The following is a 16,404-nucleotide window of genomic DNA, read 5'->3' as shown; positions in this document are numbered from 1 at the left end:
TCCCCTTTAAATATTGGCTGCAATATGAAGCATTTGATCCTCCTCGGTTATGGCTGGTAATGGAGGCAAACGCAACTAAACCAGCATATCTTAGGGCTCTGGTTCACTCTCCAATTCACTCATCTACTTTCGCTTTTACAAAAAAATCAATCGTAAAAACCTGATTTAGGATTTGGGTTCAGTTTAAGCGTTATTTTGGTTTGCAGACTATTTCTAGTCTTGCACCCATCACTGCTAATCATGCTTTCCCTCTCTCTCTCTTGGCGATAGCGCCTTTTATCAAGGTGGTCAAGTCTGGGGGGAATGCAGACACCGTAATATGAGAAGCGACTTGATAAACCATCAACCGGAAAATATTTTTGAAGCCACCAAAGCTAAACATCAATTTGTGAGGTATTTTCATTATCGTAATGGAGTATTACAATTTTAAAAAAATGCTTCTCAGACAGTAAAAGTTGAAAGACACTAAGGTGAACATTATTGTTCTTCACTTGTTTCACTTTTAAAGACACTCAACTGTTTGTTATCATGATATCATTTGCATAATTGTTGTTAATGCATATTTTTGAATTATAAAAATAATTTAAATACATTTAAAAACAAGTCTGTTATTAATAATTAGTATTGACATATTTTTCTTATATCATTTTTATCATTATTATCAGAGGTGTGGACTCGAGTCACATGACTTGGACTCGAGTCAGACTCGAGTCATGAATTTGATGACTTTAGACTCGACTTGACAAAATGTAAAAAGACTTGCAACTCGACTTAGACTTTAACATCAATGACTTGTGACTTCACTTGGACTTGAGCCTTTTGAATTGACATGACTTGACATGACTTGCTACTTTCCCCAAAACCCAAAGATGAAAAAGTTATTCGGGAGCGCTCCGTATTTTTCATCGTGTACTTGTCTATCAGCGTTGCGTGTGTCAGCTGGTGTGGTCTCAGTACAACAGCCAATCAAATTAGATCTACTTTGTTTTCATCACACAGCATTCATCCAATCAAATTGCAGGACAACCAACGAAGAAGACATGTCCAAACCACACGCCAGTGAACAAAAAATGACACCTAAAATAATTTCGTTTGGGTATAAAAATTACGAGGTGGTCAACACAAAACGGTTTGCAGTATGCAACACATGCGGTTCGAAAATGACTGATGGAGAGGCAACAACTTCCAACTTCGTCCGGCATTTGAAGTTGCACAAAGAACGGTAAGTTTTGAATGTAAGATAACGTTTATTGGCTAAGTAACGTGACTTTTATTTGCTGTGTAGTTAAATCAGTGAGGCTGTAAACTCACTGCTAACGTTATAACGTTATTGCAAACACAGGAATCTGTTGCAGTTCACTACCTTATTCATACTTTTTGTTCAGTGATTTTTTTTAAGCAGGGTTACGTTAGTCAATATATCACACGTAACGTTAGACGGCGGTCAGCAGCACCGCGTATTTTAGCCACCTAAAAAAAGACAAAAATAGTAAAATAGAGGTCAGTTAAAATGTATACTATATTATGAATATGTGTACCGTTTTAGCTAGCTTTCTGACATACTGTTGGTTGTTTACCTCAGTGGTCCCCAACCACCGGGCCGCGGCCCGGTACTGGTCCGTGGATCGATTGGTATCAGGCCGCACAAGAAATAATTTTTTTCTTTTTTTAATTAAATCAACATAAAAAACACAAGATACACTCACAAGTAGTGCACCAACCCAAAACAACTCTCTCCCCCCTTTTGTTCTGGGCATTGAACATGAAGACTCTTCCTTCACTGTTCCGAGTGGCCATGAGAGTCTTGGCAGTGCCTGCCTCCAGTGCTCCAGTGGAGCGAATTTTCAGCCATGGTGGCATCATACTACGCCCCCATCGTGCACAAATGACTGACAGACTCTTGGCTAATTTGGTCTTTTGCAAATGCAATGCAGCATAGGGCCCTGACATATAAAAAGTACAACTTTTTTGTTATGTTCACGTATATGTCATGTTTTTTCAATGTTAACACTTTTGTACAAATAAGTACATTTGCACTTTATTTTTCAATGTGTTTGTTCTGTAAAGGAATGAGTTAATGTTTAAAATGACTGGTTAATAGTGCTATTATAAAGTGCAATGTCAGCACAATTTTCTTTCCTGCAATTTAAAATGCACTTGTTTTAATAAATAAATACAGCGTTTGAAAAGCATACACAATCTGTGTTAATATATTAGTCTGTGGTTAAAAGGACTTGAAAGGACTCGAAACTCAAAATGCAGGACTTAGGACTTGACTTGAGACTTTTCAGTCTTGACTTTGGACTTGACTCGGGGCTTGCCTGTCTTGACTCGGGACTTGACTCGGACTTGAGGGCAAAGACTTGAGACTTACTTGTGACTTGCAAAACAATGACTTGGTCCCACCTCTGATTATTATTGTACAACGTAACAGGTTGCTGGTCTTTCAAGTAAAGTACAGACTCCAATAACAGATAAAAGATATGAATATACTAGATCTTACAAGAAAAATGTAATCTAAATTTCTCCAAAAAAATGCTTTGGCTGTGTTTTATATTTTAAGATTGTTGATTGGCTCATGTTGCTGTCAATCAAAAAAGGGACTCAGCCAAGACAGGTCATCTAATCATCACATGAAAGCCCCCCTTTCAATCACTCTTATTCATTCGCTCTGGACAAAGTGGAGCATTTATCCAATGATTGTCTAGTTTGGCTGCAGCACTATGACGCTACCACATCAATAACAAAAAAGTTGCAGCAGATGTTGTCAAAACAAAAGTTGAACACATTTAGGTCATGGAATTCAAAGACAGAAAAACATATTTGACCACTTTTTGAGATACTTTAGGGCAGACCTGGGGATTCTGCGGGCCACATCCGGCCCTTTGTGCGTCCCTGTCCAGCCCGCGTGAGGCCAATCATAAATTACAAAATCCATCCATCCATCCATCTTCTTCCGCTTATCCGAGGTCGGGTCGCGGGGGCAGCAGCCTAAGCAGGGAAGCCCAGACTTCCCCCTCCCCAGCCACTTCGTCCAGTTCTTCCTGTGGGACCCCGAGGCGTTCCCAGGCCAGTCGGGAGACATAGTCTTCCCAACGTTTCCTGGGTCTTCCCCGCGGCCTCCTACCGGTCGGACGTGCCCTAAACACCTCCCTAGGGAGGCGTTCGGGTGGCATCCTGACCAGATGCCCGAACCACCTCATCTGGCTCCTCTCCATGTGGAGGAGCAGCGGCTTTACTTTGAGCTCCTCCCAGATGGCAGAGCTTCTCACCCTATCTCTAAGGGAGAGCCCCGCCACCCGGCGGAGGAAACTCATTTCGGCCGCTTGTACCCGTGATCTTGTCCTTTCGGTCATAACCCAAAGCTCATGACCATAGGTGAGGATGGGAACGTAGATCGACCGGTAAATTGAGAGCTTTGCCTTCCGGCTCAGCTCCTTCTTCACCACAACGGATCGATACAGCGTCCGCATTACTGAAGACGCCGCACCGATCCGCCTGTCGATCTCACGATCCACTCTTCCCTCACTCGTGAACAAGACTCCGAGGTACTTAAACTCCTCCACTTGGGGCAAGATCTCCTCCCCAACCCGGAGATGGCACTCCACCCTTTTCCGGGCGAGAACCATTGACTCGGACTTGGAGGTGCTGATTCTCATCCCAGTCGCTTCACACTCGGCTGCGAACCGATCCAGTGAGAGCTGAAGATCCTGGCCAGATGAAGCCATCAGGACCACATCATCTGCAAAAAGCAGAGACCTAATCCTGCAGCCACCAAACCAGATCCCCTCAACACCTTGACAGCGCCTAGAAATTCTGTCCATAAAAGTTATGAACAGAATCGGTGACAAAGGGCAGCCTTGGCGGAGTCCAACCCTCACTGGAAACGTGTCCGACTTACTACCGGCAATGCGGACCAAGCTCTGGCACTGATCATACAGGGAGCGGACCGCCACAATCAGACAGTCCGATACCCCATACTCTCTGAGCACTCCCCACAGGACTTCCCGAGGGACACGGTCGAATGCCTACAAAATACATTTTAAAAAGTATCTATGTCGAGTGTGCAATACAACAGTGCTGCTTTTGTTTTGAAAAGCGTTATTTGTATTACTTCCGTGTGGACGTATGATCGTGCGCGATTGTGAGTGAATGTGAACAGCGGCAATCACAAATTACAAAATACATTTAAAAAACATCTATGTCGTGCGTGCAATACAACTGTGCTGCTTTTATTTTGAAAAGTGTTATTTATGGGCTTGTGTAACCTGTGAGTGAAGGTGCACAGCGACAAGTGATGCCCGGTTACCCCCGAGACGCTAAAAAGAGAAAAGTTGATGAGGAATGGCGTGTTTCCAACAAGACATGGACTGCCAAGTATTTCTTTACAGAAATGAAAGGTAAAGCCGTGTGCTTAATTTGTGGTACACAGGTTGCTGTGTTTAAAGAATATCATTTGAATCGCCACTACACGACGAAGCACGAGGAAAAATACCGGAATCTGTCTGATGAAGAGCGCGCAAGGGAGGCTGATGCGTTGATGGTAAAACTGCAAACCCAACAAGGACTTTTTGACAAATTTCACACCCCCAGAGATGCAGCCGTCAGGACAAGTTTAGTAATTTCTCATAAAATCGCCAGAAAAAGTAAGGCGTTTTCTGACGGAGAGTTTATTTATGAGTGCTTTTTGGACTCTGTTGCGCTGATATGCCCGGAGAAGAGGGGCGCATTTGAGAACGTGTCACCAGAGGTGGGACCAAGTCATTGTTTTGCAAGTCACAAGTAAGTCTCAAGTCTTTGCCCTCAAGTCCGAGTCAAGTCCCGAGTCAAGACAGGCAAGCCCCGAGTCAAGTCCAAAGTCAAGACTGGAAAGTCTCAAGTCAAGTCCTAAGTCCTGCATTTTGAGTTTCGAGTCCTTTCAAGTCCTTTTAACCACAGACTAATATATTAACACAGATTGTGTATGCTTTTCAAACGCTGTATTTATTTATTAAAACAAGTGCATTTTAGATTGCAGGAAAGAAAATTGTGCTGACATTGCACTTTATAATAGCACTATTAACCAGTCATTTTAAACATTAACTCATTCCTTTACAGAACAAACACATTGAAAAATAAAGTGCAAATGTACTTATTTGTACAAAAGTGTTAACATTGAAAAAACATGACATATACGTGAACATAACAAAAAGGTTGTACTTTTTATATGTCAGGGCCCTATGCTGCATTGCATTTGCAAAAGACCAAATTAGCCAAGAGTCTGTCAGTCATTTGTGCACGATGGGGGCGTAGTATGATGCCACCATGGCTGAAAACTCGCTCCACTGGAGCACTGGAGGCAGGCACTGCCAAGACTCTCATGGCCACTCGGAACAGTGAAGGAAGAGTCTTCATGTTCAATGCCCAGAACAAAAGGGGGAGAGAGTTTTTTTGGGTTGGTGCACTACTTGTAAGTGTATCTTGTGTTTTTTATGTTGATTTAATTAAAAAAAGAAAAGAAAAAAAAAATTATTTCTTGTGCGGCCCGATACTAATCGATCCACGGACCAGTACCGGGCCGCGGCCCTGTGGTTGGGGACCACCGAGGTAAACAACCAACAGTATGTCAGAAAGCTAGCTAAAACGGTACACATATTCATAATATAGTATACATTTTAACTGACCTTTATTTTACTATTTTTGTCTTTTTTTAGGTGGCTAAAATACGCGGTGCTGCTGACCGCCGTCTAACGTTACGTGTGATATATTGACTAACGTAACCCTGCTTAAAAAAAATCACTGAACAAAAAGTATGAATAAGGTAGTGAACTGCAACAGATTCCCGTGTTTGCAATAACTTTATAACGTTAGCAGTGAGTTTACAGCCTCACTGATTTAACTACACAGCAAATAAAAGTCACGTTACTTAGCCAATAAACGTTATCTTTCATTCAAAACTTACCGTTCTTTGTGCAACTTCAAATGCCGGACGAAGTTGGAAGTTGTTTCCTCTCCATCAGTCATTTTCGAACCGCATGTGTTGCATACTGCAAACCGTTTTGTGTTGATCACCTCGTAATTTTTATACCCAAACAAAATTATTTTAGGTATAATTTTTTGTTCACTGGCGTGTGGTTTGGACATGTCTTCTTCCTTGGTTGTCCTGCAATTTGATTGGATGAATGCTGTGTGATGAAAACAATGTAGATCTAATTTGATTGGCTGTTGTACTGAGACCACACCAGCTGACACACGCAACGCTGATAGACAAGTACACAATGAAAAATACGGGGCGCTCCCGAATAACTTTTTCATCTTTGGGTTTTGGGGAAAGTAGCAAGTCATGTCAAGTCATGTCAATTCAAAAGGCTCAAGTCCAAGTGAAGTCACAAGTCATTGATGTTAAAGTCTAAGTCGAGTTGCAAGTCTTTTTACATTTTGTCAAGTCGAGTCTAAAGTCATCAAATTCATGACTCGAGTCTGACTCGAGTCCAAGTCATGTGACTCGAGTCCACACCTCTGCGTGTCACTCTCCCGACGCACTGTTGAGACCATCGCTGGAAATTTTGAGCTTTAGCTGAAGAACAGAATGGCCGACTTTCACTGTTTTTCGCTGGCTTTGGATGAGAGCTGCGATGTACGTGACACCGCCCAGCTGCTCATCTTCTTACGTGGGATAACTGCAGACTTTCAAATCACGGAGTAGCTGGCAGCCATGCAGTCAATTAAAGAGACAACCACAGGTAATGACTTGTTCACATCGGTAAATGCGTGTTTGGACATGTTAGGACTGAAATGGGACAAGCTGGCAGGTGTGACAACAGATGGTTGTCCAAATCAGACGGGGAAAAATGTTGGACTTTTAAAGAGGATGCAGGATAAAGTGACAGAAATTAACCCTGTGCAGAAATTGACATTTTTGCATTGTATTAGACATCAGGAAGTGTTGTGTAAGACAGTGTTAAATATAAAACCATCAAAAGCAATCTGATTTTTGTATGAAGTTAATTTAGGGTTAACTGAAATTATTATTTTTAGTTATTATTATTATTATTTATCTTACGGTACATCAAAAATAATATTGAGCAAAATTTTATTGAAATACTGTCGATGTGGCCCTCCAGCAGCGCTTGGGTTGCTCATGTGGCCCCCGGTAAAAATTAATTGCCCACCCCTGCTTTAGGGGAAGCTGAACTCCCCTTGTAATCTTTAGCAATCAGCACTGGCATGTTAGAACAAGGCAGGGAGAAGAAGGACAAGGATTGGCTCTAAGTGCTGGGTGGGGCTGTGCCTGTGCCCTGGTTGGAGGAGCCGCCAGCCCACCGCCCAAGTAAAGGTGCGGCAAAGCACCCTTGTCTTACCGCCACTCACATATGTCTTGCTTACGGTGAATCCAAGTGTTTCAGTGGCCACATTTTCTGTGCATCACTTGTCATTAGTGCGTAAATAGTAGGCTGTACATCTATTCATACAATAGATTACTTTCATTTGTTTCCACGTAAAAAAAGACCCTCATTTTTAAGGTTTGGCTTTACTTTTCATAAAGTCAAAAAATATCACTTTCATCATCTTGTGGAATACAATCGGATAATTCTCGTGTCTGCAGAGATCACTTTGTAAAATGTTTGTTTGAACATTTGGATTTATTTGAGAATCTTTCTGTGATGCAATTTACTTTATTCTCTACTACATTAGTAGTGTTTGAGAGCAGAACTAAACGTAAATAAAGGACAAGACATTGCATTAGTTGATGTTGTTTTGTGGTTGCTACGTCTAAATATAACTAGAAGACCTGCTTGTGCAAATAAACTAACGTCATGTTGAGTCCTAGTAATAAATATTGCAAATGTTGGTCCAATCCACCCTATTTTCATTGTCCGTTTCATAACAGAAACTAAAAGCTTAGTTGTTGTTGTACAGGAAAGACAATTGCTTTATTCGACACGGATGACCACATTATAGTGTCTTTGGTGCTATTTGTTAGCATCAAGAAAATATCCTTAAAAGTATTAAAACAGGGGTGCTCACACTTTTTCTGCAGGCGAGCTACTTTTCAATTGATCAAGTCGTGGGGATCTACCTCATTCATATATATCATTTATATTTACTTATTTATGAAATATATGTTTTTGTTAATAAGTTAAAGGTGTTTAATGATAATGCAAGCATGTTTAACACATATAGTTAATATTGTTAATAAATTAAAGGTGTTTAATGATAATACAAGAATGTTTAAAACATATAGTTAATATTGTTAATAAATTAAAGGTGTTTAATGATAATGCAATCATGTTTAACACATAGTTAATATTGTTAATAAATTAAAGGTGTTTAAAGATAATACAAGCATGTTTAACACATATAGTTAATATTGTTAACAAGTTAAAGGTGTTTAATGATAATACAAGAATGTTTAACACATATAGTTAATATTGTTAATAAGTTAAAGGTGTTTAAAGATAATGCAAGCATGTTTAACACATATAGTTAATATTGTTAACAAGTTAAGGTGTTTAAAGATAATACAAGCATGTTTAACACATATAGATTCCTTTCTTTCATGAAGACAAGAATATAAGTTGGTGTATTACCTGATTCTGATGACTTGCATTGATTGGAATCAGACAGTGGTGCTAAAAACGTCCGCATTTTCGAATGGAGGAGAAAAAAGTCCTCTTTTCTGTCCAATACCACATGAAAGTGGTTGGTTTTTGGCATCTTATTTATCCAGCTTCCGTACTCCTTTGTATACACTTTACAAGAAATACCGTATTTTCCGCACTATAAGGCGCACCTAAAAACCACAAATTTTCTCAAAAGCTGACAGTGCGCCTTATAACCCGGTGCGCTTTATATATGGATAAATATTAAGATTCATTTTCATAAAGTTTCGGTCTCGCAACTTCGGTAAACAGCCGCCATCTTTTTTCCCGGTAGAACAGGAAGCGCTTCTTCTTCTACGCAAGCAACCGCCAAGGTAAGCACCCGCCCCCATAGCACAGGAAGCGCTTCTTCTTCTACTGTAAGCAACCACCCGCCCGCGTAGAAGAAGAAAAAGCGCGCGGATATACCGTACGTTTCATTTCCTTTGTGTGTTTACATCTGTAAAGACCACAAAATGGCTCCTACCAAGTGACAGGGATCCGGTTCATGAAAAGACGCAATCTCTCCATCCGCACACGGATTACTATTTCACAGCAACTGATATTCCTGTGAACCGCACTGTGGATACAACGGGAGCACGTACGGTGAATATTCGCACCACAGGGAATGAGAAGTCATCCTTCACTGTGGTTCTAGCTTGCCATGCTAATGGCCAGAAACTTCCACCCATGGTGATATTCAAAAGGAAGACCTTGCCAAAAGAGACCTTTCCAGCCGGCGTCATCATAAAAGCTAACTCGAAGGGATGGATGAAGAAAAGATGAGCGAGTGGTTAAGGTAAGTTTAAGTTTACGCGAAGAGGCCGGGTGGCTTTTTTCAGCAGCTCCGTCCATGTTGATATACGATTCCATGCGCGCCCACATCACGCTGGTTTTTAATATATTATTAAAGTTTGACTGACCTATCTGACTGTTTTTTTGACATTCCTTTAGCGCAGTTAGATGCGGCTTACAACACGGGGCGGCTTATAGGTGGACAAAGTTTTGAAATATGCCGTTCATTGAAGGCGCGGCTTATAACCCAGGGCGCCTTATGGTGCGGAAAATACGGTACATTGTCGGCAAACTCCGTAGCTTGCTAGCTTGTGCACTTGAGACTCTTGTTTTGTTAGCGCAACTGTGCAGTCGGTCTTTGGAGTTTTGACGACAGGTACGGCGCCAGAGTCTGTTGAAATAAAGTGTTTCTCGCCTTCCAGTCGGTAATTTTAATGAGCTGGCAGCAGCCAGCGTCATCTCAGAAGACCCTCGGGTGCCGTGAATGTCAATCAAGTGACGAAAGTGACGTCATAGTGAAGATTTATGATCGCTCATTTTTAGGACTATTTTTTTAATGCCTGGCTGGTGATCGACTGACACACCCTCCGAGATCGACCGGTAGCTCGCGATCGACGTAATGAGCACCCCTGTATTAAAACATCTCAACAGCATATACTGAATCTTGATATCGCGAGCAAACATTGCTGAACAGTATCTACAGCTAAATAATGAGACAAAATATCAACTTCACAGCACAAAAACAACTGCAGACATGAATTGTAGATGAGACCAATATTTGTAGCAGGAAATGAACTGCAAAAAAACGTATCCTTTTTCTCATTAGCATCACGATCACAACAGCACGACACTTGTTATGTCAATCAAATACGTAACTTAGCGATGCAAGAATAAGTCTAACTTTGTCTTTCACTGTTCAATGTTGAACTTGTAGACTCATCCAGATGTAGAGACATGATGTGCTTCCAATCTTTTCTTCCCTAAATCTTTGTAAGTGTTGAAGGAAGTGAGGTCGAGGCGACCAGTAACGTCTTGGTGCTTTAAATCTTTCAAAAAGTGTATAAATCCACTCCATCCCATTTGACATGACGGCAGTCTATCCAAGCCCGGAACCCGGAAGTGCCTCTCGGTCACGTGATTGAAACCCAATAACATTTGTTTTCTGGACCACAACACCATAGTATCGTACCGTATTTTGTTAAATCCCTACAACTTGCAGAATGAAAAGTCATGAGATTCTCACCTGATAGTTTGAGTGGCACAGGAAGTAATCGGGGCCTCCTGCTAAGGCCATTGTGTTGGTCCAATGGCCAACTGAGAAGAGAATGACACCCACTGGAATCAGCAGCACCCTGTGTGTGAAGCAAGCACAGAAGGCGTTACCGTATTTTCCGCACTATTAGCCGCACCTAAAAACCACAAATTTACTCAAAAGCTGACAGTGCGGCTTATAACCCGGTGCGCTTTATATATGGATTAATATTAAGATTCATTTTCATAAAGTTTCGGTCTCGCAACTACGGTAAACAGCCGCCATCTTTTTTCCCCGTAGAAGAGGAAGTGCTTCTTCTTCTACGCAAGCAACCGCCAAGGTAAGCACCCGCCCCCATAGAACAGGAAGCGCTTCTTCTTCTACTGTAAGCAACCACCCGCCCGCGTAGAAGAAGAAGAAGCGCGCGGATATTACGTTTCATTTCCTTTGTGTGTTTACATCTGTAAAGACCACAAAATGGCTCCTACTAAGCGACGGGTTTCCGGTTCATGAAAAGACGCAATCTCTCCATCCGCACACGGACTACTATTTCACAGCAACTGCCTAAAGACTTTCAAAAAAAGCTGGCTACTTTCCGTGCATATTGTAAAAACAAGATAGCTGAAAAAAAGATCCGGCCAGAGAACATTATCAACATGGACGAGGTTCCACTGACTTTTGATATTCCTGTGAACCGCACTGTGGATACAACGGGAGCACGTACGGTGAATATTCGCACCACAGGGAATGAGAAGTCATCCTTCACTGTGGTTCTAGCTTGCCATGCTAATGGCCAGAAACTTCCACCCATGGTGATATTCAAAAGGAAGACCTTGCCAAAAGAGACCTTTCCAGCCGGCGTCATCATAAAAGCTAACTCGAAGGGATGGATGGATGAAGAAAAGATGAGCGAGTGGTTAAGGTAAGTTTACACGAAGAGGCCGGGTGGCTTTTTTCACGCAGCTCCGTCCATGTTGATATACGACTCCATGCGCGCCCACATCACGCTGGTTTTTAATATATTATTAAAGTTTGACTGACCTATCTGACTGTTTTTTTGACATTCCTTTAGCGCAGTTAGATGCGGCTTATAACACGGGGCGGCTTATAGGTGGACAAAGTTTTGAAATATGCCGTTCATTGAAGGCGCGGCTTATAACCCAGGGCGGCTTATGGTGCGGAAAATACGGTACATTGACATCACAGCTCAAGTGTGTGGGGGGGGGCAAGCGACAATGCGATTAAAATAGCCCAGGTGAGGGATGTTGTGCTTAATATCAAGCGCCACTTTTAAAAAACAGGCATGTGAGCACTCTTTGAGGAAAAAAGACGCAAAAAAAGAGGAAACATTTTTTGTACTTTGTTAAAAAAAACGCCAAAGTGATATTTTGACGCAAATATTTATGTTTAAAAACGCGTTTTCGTGGACATTTCCCATGCCTGAAAGAAAAACCTTGAGAACCAAACCCAACACCAATCTCGCGCCCAAACAGACAACAAAGTCTGCATGTGCGATGCATGCATGGATGAACATGTGCACGCACACACACACACACACACACACACACACACACACACACACACACAGTTCCCAAACAATGCCTGAGGCTTAAGACTAAATAAGATCCACCGCCACCCCCTTACCCCCTCAACCCACCCACCTCCACAGTACCACATGACCACTCAGCACCTGCAAAGTGAGGGGGTCTTTGAATGAGAGGAGTGGGCTATTGTCACTGCACCATGCAACAAACTAGTTGTGAGAAGTTGTGTATGTACACGTATATGAAACTCCTATTTTTGTGTATGGACAGGGGGTGGTGTTTGGATAATACTGAAGTATAGATACCAGATCTCAAATCAAAATATCGGTACTTTTAAAACTTTACTTCAGGGGTGTCCAAACTTTTTCCACCTGGGGCCGCACAGTGAAAAGTCAAAGTATGCGAGGGCCATATTGATATTTTTTATATTTAAAAAAATGCAAAAAAACGATATTGTGTTAGCTTTGTATTATTGGCGACTAAATACGAAGTGAAGTGAATTCTATTTTTTTATAGCGTCTTTCTCTCGTGACTTGAGGCCTTTTACATAGTGAAAGCCACTATCCAAGTTCCACTGAAAGCAGTGTGGGTGGCACTGGGAGCAGGTGGGTAAAGTATCTTGCCCAAGGACACAACGGCAATTTTGATCCATCCATCCATCCATTTCCGCTTGTCCCTTTTATTTTTTTTTTAATTAAAAACAACTGCAAAAATGACATTCCATATATCTAAAGACAAAACCTTGTGTTATGAGAAGAGGTGGGTAGTAACGCGCTACATCTACTTGAGTAACTTTTGGGATAAATTGTACTTCTAAGTGTAGTTTTAATGCAACATACTTTTACTTTTACTTAAGTATATTTATAGAGAAGGAACGCTACTTTTACTCCGCTACTTTTATCTACATTCAGCTCGCTACTCGCTACTAATTTTTATCGATCTGTTAATGCACGCTTTGTTTGTTTTGGTCTGTCAGACAGACCTTCAAAGTGCCTGCCTTACTGGTGACGTTTCACTCCGTTCCACCAATAAAATGCAGTCACTAGTGACGTTTGACTCCGTTCCACCAATCAGATGTAGTCACTGGTGACGTTGGACCAATCAAACAGAGCCAGGTGGTCACATGACCTGACTTAAACAAGTTGAAAAACTTATCGGGGTGTTACCATTTAGTGGTCAATTGTACGGAATATGTACTGTACTGTGCAATCTACTAATAAAAGTTCCAATCAATCAATCAAAAGTGTGAAGGAAAAAAAGATACTTCTTTATTTCAACCGTACATCCCGTCAAAAGCCTAAAGACTGACTGCACAGTTCCTGTCTTCACAATAAAAGTGCCGCTCCATCGCGCCTGCGCTTTCAAAACAAGAGTCTCCGAAAGCCAGCGCAAACAAGCTAGCAAGCTAAGGAGTTTGACGCCAATATATTTCTTGTAAAGTGTATAAAAACGAATATGGAAGCTGGACAAATAAGATGCCAAAAACCCACCACTTTCATGTGGTATTAGACAGAAAGGAGGAAATTTTCTTCTCCTCCATTTGAAAACGTGGACGTTATCATCACTACTGTCTGATTACAATCAACGCAAGTCATCAGAATCAGGTAATACACCAACTTATATTCTAGTCTTCATGAAAGAAAGGAATCTATATGTTAAACATGCATGTATATTCATTAAAACATCTTTAACATGTAAACAAAAACAGCAAAATAAATACATATAAATTATATACTGTATATATCAATGTATATGTATGTATGTATATATATATATATATGTGTGTGTGTATGTTACTCATCAGTTACTCAGTACTTGAGTAGTTTTTTCACAACATACTTTTTACTTTTACTCAAGTAAATATTTGGGTGACTACTCCTTACTTTTACTTGAGTAATAAATCTCTAAAGTAACAGTACTCTTACTTGAGTACAATTTCTGGCTACTCTACCCACCTCTGGTTATGAGTGACTAAGTATATTATTAATAGTTTTAAAACAAATCATCTTTTTCTCATCACATTTCAATGTTTGGCTCTTCTTTCTCACATTTTTACTGTTGTTTTTTTTAGATAGATATGTAATTTGAAAATACACCATTTTTTTACATTTTAGCAAACACGTTAGGTATGTTTGCACAAAGTATCGGTATTACCGACACCAGCCTAAATTTTACTTGGTATCGTATTGGAAAGAAAGTCAGTGGTATCGCACACTAGTTAATGGCAGTATCCATGTCTAGATGTACGAAGGAGTGTTCGCACCACATTAGCTGCCACCTTATCGTGGTAGAGGACACGCAAAGTGTCCCAATGATCCTAGGAGCTATGTTGTCTGGGGGCTTTGAACATGTCACGAGGGAGGTGCTGGACATTGAGTCTGAGTGGAACATGTTCTGCAACTCGATTGTCGAGGCGGCTGATTGGAGCTGTGGCCGCAAGGTAGTTGGTGCCTGTAGTGGCGGTATTCCTAGAACCAGTTGGGGGACACCAGCGGTGAGGGATGCTATGATTTTCTTTTAAAAGGCTCAAAAAGTGTATACATACTAGAGATGCGCTGATAAGCAATTATTTCATCCGCAACCACATCACAAAAGTCGTCAACCATCCGCCATCCACCCGGACCAACATTTTATCAAAACCACACCCACCCGCACCCGCCTGTTGTTATATATCTAATATAGACGATGCAAGGCATTAGTGAGGTTATAAAGCTTTTGCCTGTTAAAAAAAGGAGACTGATCCAATGTAGCAGAGACATTCAATGCGTGCCACGCATTAGTGGCTAAGAGATATTAATGCGTGATAATATTATTTATCATTATTATAATATTATTGTCATTTCCATTAAGAAAGTGTTGACTATTGTTGCCAATGCCCTCAGATCAGGAGTGCGTTCCTCACACTTTGTGTGCGCAGTTGCAGAAAGCAGAACGAGGCTTTTAAGAAGCTAAAAAAAATGTTTTAGAAAGACTAGGCCTATATTTTCGTTAGGTAAAAAAAATGTTCTGAATTTATTTCAATGAATATTAACTTGTTAACGTTATAATGCTCAAATAGGGACGAGGGCGGGGTGCACAGTGAAGCAGTGAACAATTTCGCGACAAAGATGAACCTTTATTGATTGATCTGCAGCCATGACAAAATATCAGACAATCTCCATTGTCAACGACAGGCAGGAAAATAAAGATAAACAAATAGCCTATGTTGTAGGCATAGGCATAGGCTCATACCTTTTTAAGTTGAAATAAAAAAATAAATAATAAATGTGCCTCATAAGCAGAGGTGGGTAGAGTAGCCAGAAATTGTACTCAAGTAAGAGTACTGTTACTTTAGAGATTTATTACTCAAGTAAAAGTAAGGAGTAGTCACCCAAATATTTACTTGAGTAAAAGTAAAAAGTATGTTGTGAAAAAACTACTCAAGTACTGAGTAACTGATGAGTAACATACACACTCATATCATATATATATATATATATATATATATATATATATATATATATATATATATACACATACATACATACATATACATTGATATATACAGTATATAATTTATATGTATTTATTTTGCTGTTTTTGTTTACATGTTAAAGGTGTTTTAATGAATATACATGCATGTTTAACATATAGATTCCTTTCTTTCATGAAGACTAAAATATAAGTTGGTGTATTACCTGATTCTGATGACTTGCATTGATTGTAATCAGACAGTAGTGATGATAACGTCCACGTTTTCAAATGGAGGAGAAGAAAAGTTCCTCCTTTCTGTCTAATACCACATGAAAGTGGTGGGTTTTTGGCATCTTATTTGTCCAGCTTCCATATTCGTTTTTAAACACTTTACAAGAAATATATTGGCGTCAAACTCCTTAGCTTGCTAGCTTGTTTGCGCTGGCTTTCGGAGTCTCTTGTTTTGAAAGCGCAGGCGCGATGGAGCGGCACTTTTATTGTGAAGACAGGAACTGTGCAGTGAGTCTTTAGGCTTTTGACGGGATGTACGGTTGAAATAAAGAAGTATCTTTTTTCCTTCACACTTTTGATTGATTGATTGGAACTTTTATTATTAGATTGCACAGTACAGTACACATTCCGTACAATTGACCACTAAATGGTAACACCCCAATGAGTTCTTCAACTTGTTTAAGTCAGGTCATGTGACCACCTGGCTCTGTTTGATTGGTCCAACGTC

General features: G+C 40.6%; 1 protein-coding gene across 2 annotated transcripts in view; it reads right to left on the bottom strand.

Annotated features, from left to right (window-relative positions):
- LOC133620808 (growth factor receptor-bound protein 10-like) overlaps positions 1-16,404 on the bottom strand; it is a 247,943-nt gene that overhangs the window by 214,797 nt on the left and 16,742 nt on the right. Inside the window, exon 2 of one of the 2 annotated variants that reach the window (XM_061982383.2) lies at positions 10,660-10,768. In XM_061982383.2, the coding sequence (XP_061838367.1) occupies positions 10,660-10,710 (51 nt within the window). In that variant the 5' untranslated portion in view covers positions 10,711-10,768. Of the gene's footprint in view, positions 1-10,659; positions 10,769-16,404 lie in introns of those variants that run through there. The other variant, XM_072915601.1, reaches the window with a different exon arrangement.

This window comes from Nerophis lumbriciformis, linkage group LG21 (assembly GCF_033978685.3).
Source record: "Nerophis lumbriciformis linkage group LG21, RoL_Nlum_v2.1, whole genome shotgun sequence".
In the NCBI taxonomy this organism is placed as follows: domain Eukaryota; kingdom Metazoa; phylum Chordata; class Actinopteri; order Syngnathiformes; family Syngnathidae; genus Nerophis; species Nerophis lumbriciformis.
The sequence above is the reverse complement of the archived record's forward strand: the minus strand, read 5'-3'. Positions and strand labels throughout refer to the sequence as shown.